At 41.9% G+C, this 14,992-nt stretch overlaps 1 protein-coding gene across 19 annotated transcripts in view; it reads left to right on the forward strand.

Annotated features, from left to right (window-relative positions):
- The first annotated feature begins 4,524 nt into the window (after positions 1-4,524).
- Positions 4,525-14,992, forward strand: part of DLG1 (discs large MAGUK scaffold protein 1) — a 142,435-nt gene continuing 131,967 nt past the window's right edge. For all 19 annotated transcript variants that reach the window (XM_064666304.1, XM_064666306.1, XM_064666307.1 and 16 more), the window contains exons 1-2: positions 4,525-4,670; positions 4,942-5,073. In XM_064666304.1, the coding sequence (XP_064522374.1) occupies positions 4,652-4,670; positions 4,942-5,073 (151 nt within the window). In that variant the 5' untranslated portion in view covers positions 4,525-4,651. The remainder of the gene's footprint in view (positions 4,671-4,941; positions 5,074-14,992) is intronic.

The following is a 14,992-nucleotide window of genomic DNA, read 5'->3' on the forward strand; positions in this document are numbered from 1 at the left end:
TGTATGCTTTTTGATGTTTTGCAGCCTTTCAGAAGATGTTGGAGCATAAGCAGCCGGGTACTGAATTTCAATTGTTTATAAAAATACTAATTGCACTATTCTATACTTTAGGAACATACATTTAAATAAAACATTCTAAATAATCAAATAGAAGTCACATATCATTTCCTATAATGCTCCAGTTCCTGAGGTTGCTGGAATAACAAAACTCAGTCCTTTGTAGGATTGTGAACTGTCCCAAACTCAATAGATAAACCTTATTACAAAAGCAGAGAAAGATGACATTATTTCATACACATGGCATACAATCCCTAATTGAACAAGAGCTCAAACAACTTCAGAGTACACAAACTACACAATGACAGGGAAAAAAAATGTAGACAAAAAGAAGTTCAGTTTTGTCTTGCTCTCCCTATAAACAAAAATACGTTCTTCTACTAGCCATACTCAGCTGGACTCTCTAACACTAAGAATAAAGGCATCCTTGTATTCTGCTCGAGATCGAATTAACCTAAGACAAGTTTCAGTTATGAGAAGAAACTGGATATAGAGTTCACAAATTAAAAATATGAAGCTTGTATTACCAGGGAAGCAGTCCTCTCTGTATAAAAAAGATTAAAGTCAAATAAGCAGAAATATGTAAGGGGATCCCATAAGAATTCCATTGAGTAGGCTTAATTAAATTTGCTAAACTGTGATTTTTCTTAAATAAAACTTTGATTTAAGAACTGAAAATTGGATCCTTCTGTGAGTAATAGGCAGCAACTTATTTCACCCACAACAATGAAGATGATAGACAAGAGTGAGCTGGTATTTCAACTGTTAACAGTATATATGACAGGCATGTGACTCATGGGGTTGTGTGACATAGTAACTGCACACTGTATTGAAAAGAGTAGTCTTTAGTACCCTCATGAAAATTAGCTATAAGTAGTAGCTCTTGGAGAAAAAAAGACACATTACATGTTTTCATTCAAGTAGAATGCTTCTACAAGAAGCTGTTTGCAGCTCTTATAACCCACAAAATTACAGATGATAAAGAAAAGGTGCTCTCCTGAAAAGACAGCTCCTGGAAGGTGAGACTGTGGCACACGATCCGATCTTATCTGACATCAAAGAATCCAGAGGAGTAGAGGCATAATGAACAAGCTGACTTCACTCGGGCTTCATCCCTTACTAGCCAGGGGAAATGAGGCTTCATTAGTTTCATTGCTTCCCCAGTTAGCTGTGAAGAATTGCACTGAGTTTGCAGGTGAAGTGAAAGCTTTTCTACAGCTGTCATGGATCTTTTTATGAGCAACAACTCCCAGTTCTGGACGAATACGGGAAACCATCTGCTCTGTATACTATATGGTGACTGATATGGTGACTTTGGGCATTAAATGTGACAAAATTAAGACAGGATCAATTTTATTGTTCTTGTGCTGTGCTGGCCTCCTTGCTGTCAACAGCTGCCTGCTTCTGTATCACACATCCCCCCTAAGCACCATGTCCTTCAACAGGCAGAGAGCAGCATGTGTGTTGTAACAGGCTGCCTGTCCCAGGCAGAGTGTCCCACACTGGCTGCTGGTAGCAGTCACAAAAAAAGGGATTTTAACAGAGAAATCTGAAGGCAGGGAGAGGGGGCCATGGGTCAGATCATCATCTGTTGCTGGGAACAAGAGGACTAAAATGGCAACAGGTTGCAGCTTCGTATAATTGTCCTGGAGTTCCTATGCCAAGGGTCATTCTGGAGCATGGCCAGTGCTGGGCATAGCATAGTGCTGACTTCTGTGCTGACCACACCAGTCACAATTTAAGTACAAGCCTCTCTGTATGTGCCTTTAGTGGTTTGATTTAAGTGACATTGCTTAAGTTGTGGCACAAATGATGCTCTGGTTCATACTCAGTTTTCTCCTCCAAGGGAACTACACAATTTCCTGAAAGCTGGAGCCTGAAAAAGATGACGTGTAATACAGGACAGTATTGCAACACTGGCTCTTACTGCAAGGTTGCTAGTAAAAATGCCATTTGCCACTCACGGGATATTTTCTATATGTGCTGGAATTTCAAACCCACTTTACATATTGAAGTGTAATACTGGGCTTTCTGGCTCAACTGCTTCCAATCAGCAAAAATACTCCTAGAATTGAAACAGAAGCGCCCGGAACAAACACTGCTCTCTGAGGTGCAATAGGGCTCACCTAATTGCTTCCTGACTTGCTGATCCATCATCCTGACCCCCTCTTTGATGTTTTTTTTCTTTTTTTTTTTTTTTCTGAATCTTAGTAATAAGTGAGAATATATGAGATTATTTCTCTATCCCCAGCATAATGACCACATGTAATGGAATTATCTCTTGTTTAAAATAAAAAAAAAAAGACTTGGAAACATCAAATCCTGTTTATGAAAAAGTAGTTTCTTTATAGGTGTTCCTTTAATTGTAAAAAAAAAATAGTTTTTTGCTATAATAATACATTTTTGTCAGTCAGCAAAATCAACCCAAATGCTGCAGATGTCTCCTTTCTGTTAGCTAAATTTAGGCTGTTCTTCCTATCCTTCTGTATATATATATTCCTCTGACATCAAGAGGACTATGGCCCCTTTAGAGTACATTTATTGCTGTTGTAAACAGTGAAAACTGATGAAGCCAGATGAGGGAGGCTTCTGCCAATGTCCCTTCTCAGAATGCTTTCATTTAAAAAATACCCAAACCGGTACCAGTTGGTGCCAAAACTCTGAGATATGAAAATACAATTAGAAAGGAGGAAAATGGGAAATGTGTGTCAGTTAGCCCCAAATGTATGTTCTGCTTTCTTCAATGAGATGTGTGAACACTTTTACAGTACATAGCTGTGGGAGGAGGAAGAACTCCTGGCACAAATCTAGGAACAAAACACATGAGTATTGGGTAAGGAGAGGCCTTTTCTAGATCTGGGTTAGATTTGTTACAGTGTTTTCTTTAAGATTAGATTTTTGCCACTGCCAAATCTAGTCCTGATTTTTAGACTTGAAATTTGGAAGAGTTGCCCAGGAGATTCTTTTTAGGTTCCTGGGATAAACTCTTGAACATTTTCAGTTGTGTCTAAATCAAAAAAGTGTAAATGGAAATACAAACTTGGATAAAAAAAAAAAAAATCACATCAGCAGGATTTGCTTTGAACTTTCAAATCTCTCCTGCTTCTCATATGCACATCCAGGGTTTGAAGTGTTTCAGCTCCAAGGCTGTGGTTGATTGTCTATCTGATTGAGAAATAAGTTAACATTCCCTCTCAGTACAAACATTTGAGTTAACCCTAAACACACCAGTTTTAATATACATCTCCCTTTAATGAGCATATAGAATATTGTGCAAAGATCATTTAGCTCACGTGTGTTTCTACCTGTCACCCATCTCTATGCTCTGTCACCTCTTTGCTATCTTGCAAAAAAGCAAGTAGTTTGTGTTGTCTTTGAAGGCACCTTGTTACCATTTTCACACCATTTTTTTTTGAGAAAGCAACTTTCGAGAAAGAAACTTTCATGATTCTGATCATGATGTCAGCCTATACGGCCCATTCCTTAAATTTTCCAACAAGCAAGGCTTTTCATGCTTTCTCCCACGATGTCCTTATGCTAACCTTATGTCCCCTGTGAACTGCAGCAAAGCTATTTCTTTATCCTCCTTCGAATAAGCCTTTCCTCCTCATCCTCTTCTTTGCCAGGATGACTGAAGGAAAAAAAAAACAACCCAGCAACAGGTGGATACCGGTGCTCCGTGAGTCCCTTATTGCGCTGGCCGGCACGGTCTGTGAGGTACCTGTGTCCTCCTGCCCGTCCCGTGCCCTCCTGCGGGGTAACGCGGCTCTGCCCGAGCGTGTTCACAGCGGGAGCCGCTCTGTGCCCGGCAACAGAGCCAGCACAGCCCTTTGGTCCGGTTTTGCCCACTGACTCCGGCAGCTCCAGCGGGACAGGTACCGCAGGTACGGGCGCACACCTGGGGCCGCCCCGCCCTCCCGCAGCACAGCGCGGGCACTGCCAGCGGCGCGCCCGGAGCGGCGGCAGCGATCACCGCGGGGGACGCTCTGGGCGGGTTTCGCCCGTCCCTGTTCTCGTCCCGGTTGCCGTCCCGGTCCCCGTTCCTGCCCCGTCCCGCCGGTGCCAGCGGCAGCCCCGGACTGCACGCGGGGCCGGGCAGGGGCGGGGCGGGGCGGCCCCTTTAAGGCGGGGGGGGGCCCTCACCTGCCTCCTCCCCCGCCCGCCGCCAAGGTATCGGCCCCGCGCCGGGCCCTGATTGGGCGCCCGCCGGGCCCGGTCACGTGGGGGGGGCGCGCTCCCCACTGCCTCCAGGCCGCCATTTTGACTGGAAAGTTTGGAATTTCCGAGCAGTGCGGGCGGGAGGCGGCGGGAGCGCTCCGGTCCTGTCCGTCCCGGCGCCGCCGCCACCGGCCCGCCGCGCCCCCCCGCACCGCGCTGTCCCGCCCGGCCCGTGCCGCCCCGTGTCCCGCCGAGGCGCCGCGGCGGCGCCGGCGAGAGCCCCGCGCGGAGCCGCTCGCCCGGCGGGTGGGTCAAGCGGGGCGGCCGCCGCCCCCCCGCGCCCGGCCGGCAGGGGGCGCCGCCCCCCCGCGCCGCCCCGCGCCGCGCTCGGAGTTGTTCGGCGGAGCCCCCGGGGCGGCCCCGGGCGCGGAGCGCGATGCCCGTCAGGAAACAAGGTGAGCGCCGCCCGCCCGCGGCCGCCGCAGCCCCGGTGACAGCGGCTGCTGCTGCCGCCGCGGCGGGACGGGCCAGGACCGCGCGGGCGGGGGGCGGCGGGAGCAGCCGGGCTGCGGGCGGTGCGAGCGCGCCGAGGGCACCGTCCCGCCCGCGCTCTCCCGGCTGCGAACAAAGGAGCTGGGGCGGCCCCGGCCGCGGGGCTTGTTGCATCCCTGGTGCTCCTGCCCGGTGCGCCCGGGTCAGCGGTGTGTGTCTGGTCTCCGCTTGCAGATACCCAGCGAGCCCTGCGCCTCCTGGAGGAATACCGCTCCAAGCTGAGCCAGGCGGAGGACCGGCAGCTGCGGAACTCCATCGAGCGTGTCATCAGCATCTTCCAAAGTAACCTTTTCCAGGCGTTGATAGGTAAAGGCTGACTTCTTTCAGTTTGTGCGCAAACCCGCCCGTTCTTGCTTGTGGTGTCACTTGTAGTGTTAAAAGGAAAAAGATATTTTGCCCTTACGATAGAAGCCATGTGCTTCTTGTCGTTGTGTTTTTGTTTTGCGTAGTAACACACGTGCTGTTACAGATCAACAGTTCACTTGTTACATACACTTACTTTATTTGAGGCCTTTGACTGGCACAAACTGTGGTGCAGTTTTAATTTCTGTGACATATTAGACATGTAGATTACTTTAAACTGTTTTTCCATGTATTTTTGTTCACCTGATATCTAAGGAGGGTGTGGGTTTTTTTCCTTTTTTTTTTTTTTGTCCATATATAACAGGTTGATGAATGGATTGAAATGTTTTTAGTTTAGGGTAGGACTTGGGCAATTCCCACAGAAGAATCTCTAAAAACATCACAAAGTGTATAACTGAAGTGCAAATTTAATTTAAAGTAAATGAGAAGAAACCTCTAATGCTTCAGGGACTACTGCAATCATCTTTTCTCTTTTGTTCCATATTCAAGTATAGTGAAAGCACTACTGATCCTCAATTTAGAGTACTTGTAGTGCTTGAGTTAAAATGTTCCCATAAGTTCTTAAAAGTACTTGCATATAATTTTGAATTATCCGTGTGTCTATTTGGAAAAAAAATAGCATAAGCAGAGCTTGCAGAATCCTATGTTTATTTGGAAACTTCTGCAGGGAAGCAGTAACATGTGGTTTTGCCTTGATTGATTGTCACTATCTCTATGACAGCTAATGTTAGTTTACCCTCAAGAATAAAATTTGTTCTGCATCCTTGTCTTTTAACAAAGTAACAAGTATGTGAATGGTACTAATGACAAACACTGTAGCTATATTTGTAATTTGGTTTAGTGAATGGTTAGTGTTGTAGGGGTGTGCATCTTCCTTCATAGTGCTGCAGTGTCTTTATGTTGTGGTGAAAACACAGGGACAGGCAAAACATAAACATGCATTGCTGCATGTGGAATGTTTTCTTCTGGAGTGTTTATTTTGTCTTTTACAGGTTTTCAGAAGTCAGTAGTTGCGCTATAGTTTTTTTTCTTATCATCCAAGTTCATAAAAGATAGTTGTGAAAATAGGTCAATAACAAGGATCTTCTCCTTAAAGGAACCCCAGATTTCTCTTCAATACTCAGCTGATGCTAATCAACTCCATGATGAAGAGCTAGACATCTTTGTGGGGCCATAAGTGAACAGAATTCACTCATTGGTGGATCAGACTGTTGTTTTTACCCAGCAAATTTCAATGTTGGCTATCATTTTTCTTGTTCTGAGTGTGTGTATGTGTGTGTTTTGGGGTTTATTTTCGGTTTTTAAGGTCCATGCAGTACTCTTTTCTCCCCTTCATTGAATAAGATACCAGTCTATTAGCCTTTGATATTCAAATCTGCAAGATGTAGTTTCTTCTACTATCCACATACAAATCTTCACTGTTTATAACTCTGTACCTAGTAGTAGTAAACTTCAAATAGCAGGCAACCTCATGTCTGCTGGCTTTGTTCTGCAAGAGCAGAAAACAGCAATGTGTTTTTGCCTGGGTGGGTTCCATGGCCTGTTTTCTGGTCTTGCGTGTCACAGCAGTGGGACCCTGGTTCTTGTGGAGTTTCATCTCTCTGTGCACAGTAAGAGCTTCTTGGGCATGTTGCATTAACTTTGCATTTCCTGGCTCACTGTATGATTGTTTATTAGCATGCATGCATATATTCCCAAGCCATTTGTCAGAAGGCTGGTACTTTTCAAGCACTATATGCTGTCAGCTTGGGTCTTTTTCCTTTAACCTCCTCCTTTCTGTGGAAATACATCAGGGGAGTTCTTGTCCATGGCAGGCTGCTCCTGGCTGTTGTTTTCCTGGAAACATCTTTTTTATGATGTGACTACCATGAAGAGTGGGAGGACTCCCTGGAAAAGATAGGATCTGGAGGATGGCTGCAGTCACTGGGAAGACCTTGAGCCTGCTCCTGCTTGTCCTCTTTCTAGGAGGATACTGGATGAAGTATTCAGTTGAGCTGTGGGTTAGGCTTACCTGGAATACTCTATCATTCACTGCTTCATGACTGAATTTTAAGTGTGCCTTTCAGAGAAGTTGTGATGTGTTCCCAGCTTAAATAACCAGTGCTGTTCTGACAGCAAATTTCTGGCTCAACTATACCAAGTTATTTTTCTTCTTCCAGCAAGTGTGCTACTTTTAGTTTCTAAGGCTTTTTTCTTTTTTTTTTTTAATAAAATAATACTAAAAATTTACAACCAAACTTCATCCATTATTTTCTGCTTTTTCTGCCAAGTTACTGCACTGTATCCAAGACCTGCCTGTCTGGTGGGTTTGTGAAGGCTGCAGTCAGGATCTGCTGTCAACTTCTTGTATCTTTTTTAGTACAATTTTTGACTTGGCAATCAAATGCTGTTCTTTCAAGTAATAAATAGAAATTACTTTATGCACAGAAATATATCTTTGGGTTTATAATGGAGGAAATTAAGTATTCCTGAAAGCTACACTGATTTTAACAGTGTTTCCTGAATTTAGATACACATGAAGAAATTATTTTTTTTTTTAAATTTCCATTGGAGTGCTGAAGGATAAATAGTATTACTTTTTTTATTTGAGCCTTTTTTTATGTTGTCCTCTCCTTTTAGTTCTATCAATAAAATTTTAGTTCAGCAATCTACAAGCTTCACCTTGTACTTAAATTATGGCTTTAAATGATTTGAATTAGACCAGTAACCAGTTGGTGTGAACAGCAGGTGCCCTAAGATCAATGTTGCAACAATGTTATATTTTAAGTGAGATAACTGTAAGAACTTCAAATTAGTAACAAAGGTAACCAAGTATGACTTCCTTAAAACAGCCTGTGCAAAAGCCCTTTCTTTTTTTTTTTTGTCTTCTGTAATGTTGTATCTTCCATTATTTCCACCAGCTATGTGTAATAATGTCTAGTACTTCAATTAAATGAAGGTCAAGGGCCTGTAATTAAAATCAACCTGTGAATGATGTCAATTTCAAGTAAATTTCCTGTTGTGGAGGCAATAGGTAAATAGTGTCAATTTCAGGTAAACTTCCTGTTGTAGAGGCTCAGAAATGTGTGGTATCTTTTTTCTTTTCTAGCTTATGACTTCTTGGGGGCAGTTATAATGGCTTGTTATTGATATTCTCATCATCGGGAAGGTGAGTCAGTTTATTAAGAGACCAAAGGAAGATATCTACATGTAGAACCATGGGATAGACTTAATTTCACTTTGGTAAAGTATTCGATATTTTTCTTCGAATAGTGAGGTAATAATTCTGCTGATGAGTTCTGTTTCTAGTTGAGGTTCTCTCTTACCTTCTCTGGAAGCTACAGGTTCTTGAAAAGGTACTGATATATTTATCTTCTTGAAAATATAGGCAGAAAAACACTGGCATGTGTAAGTAACACTTCTGAGAGAAAAACATGAAGCAGACTTCTGTTTATACACAGAATGTTTTTGCTTAATTAAAGTCTGCTTTTAATGGGTGTCATGCTGTGGTTGACCATATTAAAATAGTCTTCTAAAATTAAAAGTATTATGGCTAGAAACATGAGGTAGTTTGCTACGTCAAAAACATTCCTTTTTCTGACAATAACTTACTCCATTTGCACAGCTGTCAGAAAAGGGGAAATCTAGAAATCTCTACATACACTGGCAATGGAGTTGGCTGTGCTGCCCTTCTTGCCTAAAATGGGATGGGGTTTTTTATATCTATGTTATTTTGTATTTATGCATATACAGGCTTTTTACTATAAAATAGCAAATCTGACTAGGGAAAGTTGAATGTGTTGAATTTCTTATGTGTAAGCAATCTCATTTATTTCAATTGGAGTCCCTTTGCATGAAGGGACTTATGAGAGTTTGCCTTGAGAGTTGTGCTTATGCACTGGCTCTTTTTAACACTCAACATCCAGTGTGGGAAATCTTGAACTAAAAATATAGTGGTTTCACAGCTTCCCTCTGGTAATCAGGAAGTGTTTTTAACCATACTTTGGATTCATTAGCCTTATGAATTGGACAGAGTATATTAAAAATGCTGTTAATACATTTTTAAACTCCAAAATGGGAAGTCCTATCTCTGAAAATTTTGAAAAAAATGGATGGTTGCGTCAAGTAAACTCTTTGTTCAGGTTTCTCAGGAGTCTGACTGGGACGGAAAGTTCTAGGAATATAAAACATACTCTGCAGATTTCTCATCTCTGTCCACACTGGCTTTCTGAACTAAAGTAGGAAAACAACCCTAGATTTTAGACTGAAGTAGGCTGGATTGGGTCTGCACTCCTCAAAGTTGGTACCCTTTCAAGTGGACTAACCACATTTCTGCTCCATGGCATGTGGCCTCACCTCTCTGTGCTGTGTGTGGCATCTCTGTAGATGTTGTTGCTCCTCTTGATCCTTCTCAATCAGCCACCTTGTTGTATACTTGCTGGCTCAATTGAAATCAAACACAGTTAAAGCAGAAGCTTCTCTTGAACTGAAACCAAAAGTACTTGCTTTTGGGGAATACCAGCCTTTATTTCAGCAATGTAGTTAGTTAATAGAGCATATGCCATGATGACACAGTTAACTTCAAATCAGGTCAGGCCTTCCCATTTTCAAAGGCTTTGGTACGAGTTCTTTCAGGCTCAGTTGAATAATATTTACATTAAGAATCCAGAAATTATTTTGACAATAAGTTGAGGATCGGGTTAGACAATCAGTGAATATTGTTGAGGTTTTTTTGTTATTAATAATTTTTTTTAGAGGAAGATTTAGTGAGAATTGGATCTTCTGTAACACTGGAATTGTTGCAGATGCTAATTTTTCACATTGAAATTTTACTCTTGCTGCATTTTTGTGACTTTTTCCCCGGATTGCAGCTTCTGTAATACAGCATCTTTGCTCATATTTGAGGCTGAAATATCCATGCAGTATAATCCTTGCAACTTTGAGGTATTTGTCAGCTTTTTGGATGAGTTTCCTAAGGATATATAGGTTATGCTTGCTATGATCTCCTTTGAAACTTAAACAGAAGTTGGTTGGTTTTAGAGAAATTTGACCTAGGATTGTATTTTCAAATGTAATTAAGTACTTGATTATTTTCATCCAGATGGAGGGAAGATAAAACATTTCAGTTGGTGTCTGGATGACTGGAGTGTTAACTTAGTCATTGTCAGTATGTTTCTGCCATGCAGTTTGTCCAAATGTCAGAATGTCCCAGTTTTTGGAAGAACTTCATGTCTTCTTCTCCAAGGAACCTAATAGTGAGTGAAACAGTCTCATTGTGCTTCCATTTTAAAGAATTAATTACTATTTTGTGTGTATGTAGTGCAGTCTGATAGTTTGCTTGCTTTTTAAAGTATTTTCCACACTGTATTAAGTGTATGTACATGGTGACAGGGCAATGTATTGAATTTTTGGGATTAGGTGCTGCTTTTGGTAGCCTAAAATAGCAAGTAAGACTAGTGTAAGCTGAGTAGCTACTGGTATGCAGATAAATAGCATTGTAGCAAAAGTTTATCCTTGTGGTCATTGCACTGACTGTTTATTCAGTGTTGAATAGCTGCACTGTAGAATTTATCAATTACAGTATTCTCTTCACAGGGTTACCATTGAAAGGGTCTGTTGACAAGAAAACTTTGTCAATAATTCTGCTGTTCATCCAGGGGCTGAAAAGAAAGTTGAAGCTGGGAATAATTCATATAATTTCCTGATTTTGGGGAAGTTTATCTTCTGTCCTGTTCTTGCTCCACTTTGTTTCCTGTGTTCTTTCACCTGTTTTCCCTGGTTCTGATGCCTGTCTCCTCCCATGCTGCTGTGTTCCTGGCTTTGCTCCTAATCTCCTTCAAGATTTGCTTCAGTGCTGGGTACAATGTAGAGGAAGGGGGAAAGTATGAGAGAGGATACTTGTCCTAATCTTATTCCTGCTTCCATGGTGGTCCCAGCTGACCATCTTGTTCAGCTCTGCAGCTGCAATGCTACGTGGCCCCTGTACATCTGGTTTGCCTGTATTTTGAGGGATGGTGCTTGTTTTGGTGCAGGTGGAATGAATCTTCAAAGAAACTGAACTCTAGCAGCTGACTTGTCTCCTTGCACAGATGGCTTCCTGAATTATAACTAGGCCAAATTTGCAAGTTTGTTGAGACTGCAGAAGGTGTAGGGCTGACACTGGAATAAGCTCCTTAGCTTTGTGTTCTTTCTCCAAGTTACAGGAGGCTCTAGAGTGCTTTGGTAAAGCTTTTATAGGAATCTTGTCATGTGCAAGTATCTTCCCAGCCATGCCCTCAAAAAAGCTGACTTGGATTGAAATTAGAAGGTTGGCTGAAGACAGAGGTGCAGTAAGGAAAACTTGAGGGCAAATTGCAAAAGCATTGCAGATTTAAGTGGTTTTCAGAAACTTGTGTTAAAATTTGGCTGCAGGAAACGTACAAGTGTTAGTGCTGGAGGAGGTGCTGCTGTGTGGCACACCCAGCCTGGTGTTGCCACCATGTCACATAATTACTGTGGAGCCTGAGCATTCTGTAGGTAGAGGAAACCAATGCTTGTGCTGTCTCATCTAAACAAACAGTGCAGTTGCATGAAAGTTTACTTGGAGGGCTGAGTGACCTCATCCCAAAACTAGTTTGATTTTTTTTGAATGCACTTGTCTGGTGAGAAACCTCCTCAGTCTTGTACTGACACTTTTTAGGGGACATACTACAAATAAGACTTAATAATAACACATCCTTTGTCCCTGACAGATTTTTGTTACCACTGAAGACAGTAGTAAATACATCCATTTAAGAAAAAAGTTACATTGTTATGCTGGCTGCTGATTTGCAACTGGTGTTGCGATATTTGGAGAGGGTGGTTAGCTGGGAGTTCATTTTTAGTTTCTCTGTTAGTTGTTTGGTTTTTTTTCTTTTTCATGTTTGTTTGGGGGTTTTTTGTTTGTTTTGGGTTTTTTGTTTTGTTGTTTTTTTTTTTTTGGCTTTTCTGATGACTAAGTATGCATGAGGTGATATCAAATCAAAAAGTATGCACAGTAGAAGATTGTTGTGTCAATTTTTGTCCGTGTGATGATGACTCTAATTTTTTTTAGGTTTTTCCTACCTTAATTCTGGATGTAGGAGAAGACTCTGTGGGTTTCTGAGGGAAAACTGGAAAGAGGCAACATGAAAGAAAGACTTCTTAAGGAAAGACTGGACTTGGCACTTAGTCTAGTTGACATGGTAGTGTTGGGTCATAGGTTGGACTGGATGATCTCAGAGGTCTTTACCAATCTAATGCATTCAGTGGTTCTATGAAGATATGGTGAAGGAGTGATTAGTAAACAAAGAGGTAAATATAAATGAACAGTTTGGAAAGTGTAAGTGGTCAGGCTGGCAAGGAATTGAATTTATGTGAGTGTAAAAAGCTAGAGGAATAAAAAGCAAACAATTAGACCTGAGGTTAGATGAGGGCACTTTCAGTTGAGCACCAAGTAAGGAGAATTTGTGTTAGTGGAAAATAACATCTGGAATTTGAGTTAAGCAAAGAAGTATGTGCAGAAAGGATGTTCAAAGGGTAGGACACTGAAACAAGTGGAAGGGCTGAGGATCAGTAGCTGGATGCTGCAGCTTCTGGCAAAGGATCTTGAAGAACAGAACCCGTGTGGTGAGGAAGTTGCACCACAAGTTGCTCCTTTAATTTTTAAGAAGTCTTAGTTGCACACGGCAGTTTTAAAGAAGAAATAGACCCTGAAACAACAAACTCTGAAAGGGGCTTTATAGGGCTTGTGATGAGGCTGGTTTTCACTTTCATCCTGGTGTGAATGCAAATATTTATTTTTGACCAGATGCACACCCCTTTACACAACACAAACAGCGAGTACTCAAAGAGAGTACTTAACTCTGGTCATTGGTAAATGGATAGGAAGCTTTTCTTGGTGTTTGTATTTTCTTGTAGATCACTAATCATATACTTTTCAAGTCATGGTTTATGTGTGTCAAATGGATATTCTTAGCCTGTTATAGCAGGTGTAGTAAGCATGCAGGATTGAGACTTCCTTGGAATTAATAGGAGTTGCTTTGCAAGCGAAGAATGAAAGTCTGTAGTTTTGGCAGAATCTTTTGCCTGTTCTGACAGTGATCATGACTCTATGTTTTGTCTATATATTCATTATGTTGAGCTGTTAAGAATTTGGCAGATACCATACATCTCAAATTGCTCTGAACTGAAATAGCATGTTGACCTTTTTTTTTTTTTTTTCCATTCTAGTAGTTTTAAGACTTAAGTTTTCAGTGCTTTGGCAGGAAGCCCTAGGAAATGAAGATGTCTTTCCCTCCCCCTCCTTGAGTTAGAGTAGTACTTAATTTATAATAGGATGACACCTCTTCCTGGACAACATGCAGGGAGTCAGATTCTTAACAGACCTGTTTTATCAAATACGGATAACATCATAAACAAACACGGGCATTTGCATGTGCCCTATGTGGATGAACAAATGTCTGAGAAGAGGCAGACCAATGAGAGATGTCAAAGGAATTGCTCACATGGGTGGATCTTCAAGTGAAATACTAAATTGAAATAGATCAGTTTCTGAGGGAATTCATAAGGTTCTTGGTTGCTTGAAAGGTTGAGGGAGGGTGGTGGCTCTGAGAGGTTCTCCTGAACAAGCTGGTATTGAAACACTTTGTGTGGTAAAGTCTGTACGTAGATGCAAATGTATCTAGTGGTTTGCTGACTTACTGACTTTGGCTGAAATTGGTTTGTTTAGCTGTTGAACATGTATCAGAAAGGAACACTTCATTGATGTTAGTGCAGGATTAACTATGGAGCTGAAGCATGTAAATCCTGGTTGTGCTGCCGTGCAGAGGGACCTCCACAGGCAGAGGAAATGGGCTGATAGGAAGCTCGTGGAGTTCAACAAGTAGAAGTGCCAAGTTCAGCACCTGAGGAGGAACAATCCTTTGTACCAATATGTACTGTGTGTCACCCAACTGGAAAGCAGTGTTGTGGAAAAGGACCTGGGGGTCCTGGTGACACTGAGTTGAACATGAACAGGCGCTGTGCCCTTGGGCAAAGGTGGTGAACAGTGTGCTGAGCAGTCTCCTGGGCTGTGTTAGACACACAATTGCCAGCAGGCTGAGGGATGATATGATCCTTCTCCTTTGCATTTTAGAATGCAAAACATGAATTTAGAGTTTATAAAAAATGAGCAAACAGAAAACAGACGTGAGCTTCCTAAATTAACTCTTGCTCATGCACAAAGCTGCTAACTGCATTAGAACTGGAAACCTTCAAATGAGGATACTATTAATATAGTGTATACAAATGTGATTGTTAAATTCACATATAGTCACATGTAAACTGTGGTAGCAGTTTACAACTTTGTGTGGTATATCATGTAAGGGCAACAGTTCACTGGTTTACATGTCCAGTGTCCAGTGCAGTCTGTTGTAGTAAACATGTAACTGTTTTAGTTCAAGAAATGTTAAGCTTGTCTGGAATTTCCTGGCTTTTATTTAAGAAAAACCATCTATAACCCACAAATGGTCAGGATGCTTAAAGTGTAAAAATGCAAAGCCCACAAACAGTAGGTTACTGTGATCATCAGAGGAATGCTTTTAATTTTTGAAACACTCCCACTCCTGCCCCCCAAATCGTTTAAATTGGAAAGACCTGTAAGATCATCAAGTCCAACCATTAACCCAGCACTGCCAAGTCCACCCCTAAACCACATACCTAAGGATCACATCTACAAGTCTTTTAAATACTGCCAGGGACTCAACCATTCCCCTGGACAGCCTGTTCCAATGCTTGACAGCCTTTTCAGTGAAGAAATTTTTCCCAATTTCCAACCTAAACCTCCCCCGGCACAACTTGAGGTCATTTCCTCTTGTCCTATCGCTTGTTACGTTGAGACTGACAC

This window comes from Pseudopipra pipra, chromosome 10 (genome assembly GCF_036250125.1).
Source record: "Pseudopipra pipra isolate bDixPip1 chromosome 10, bDixPip1.hap1, whole genome shotgun sequence".
Classification (NCBI taxonomy): Eukaryota; Metazoa; Chordata; class Aves; order Passeriformes; family Pipridae; genus Pseudopipra; species Pseudopipra pipra.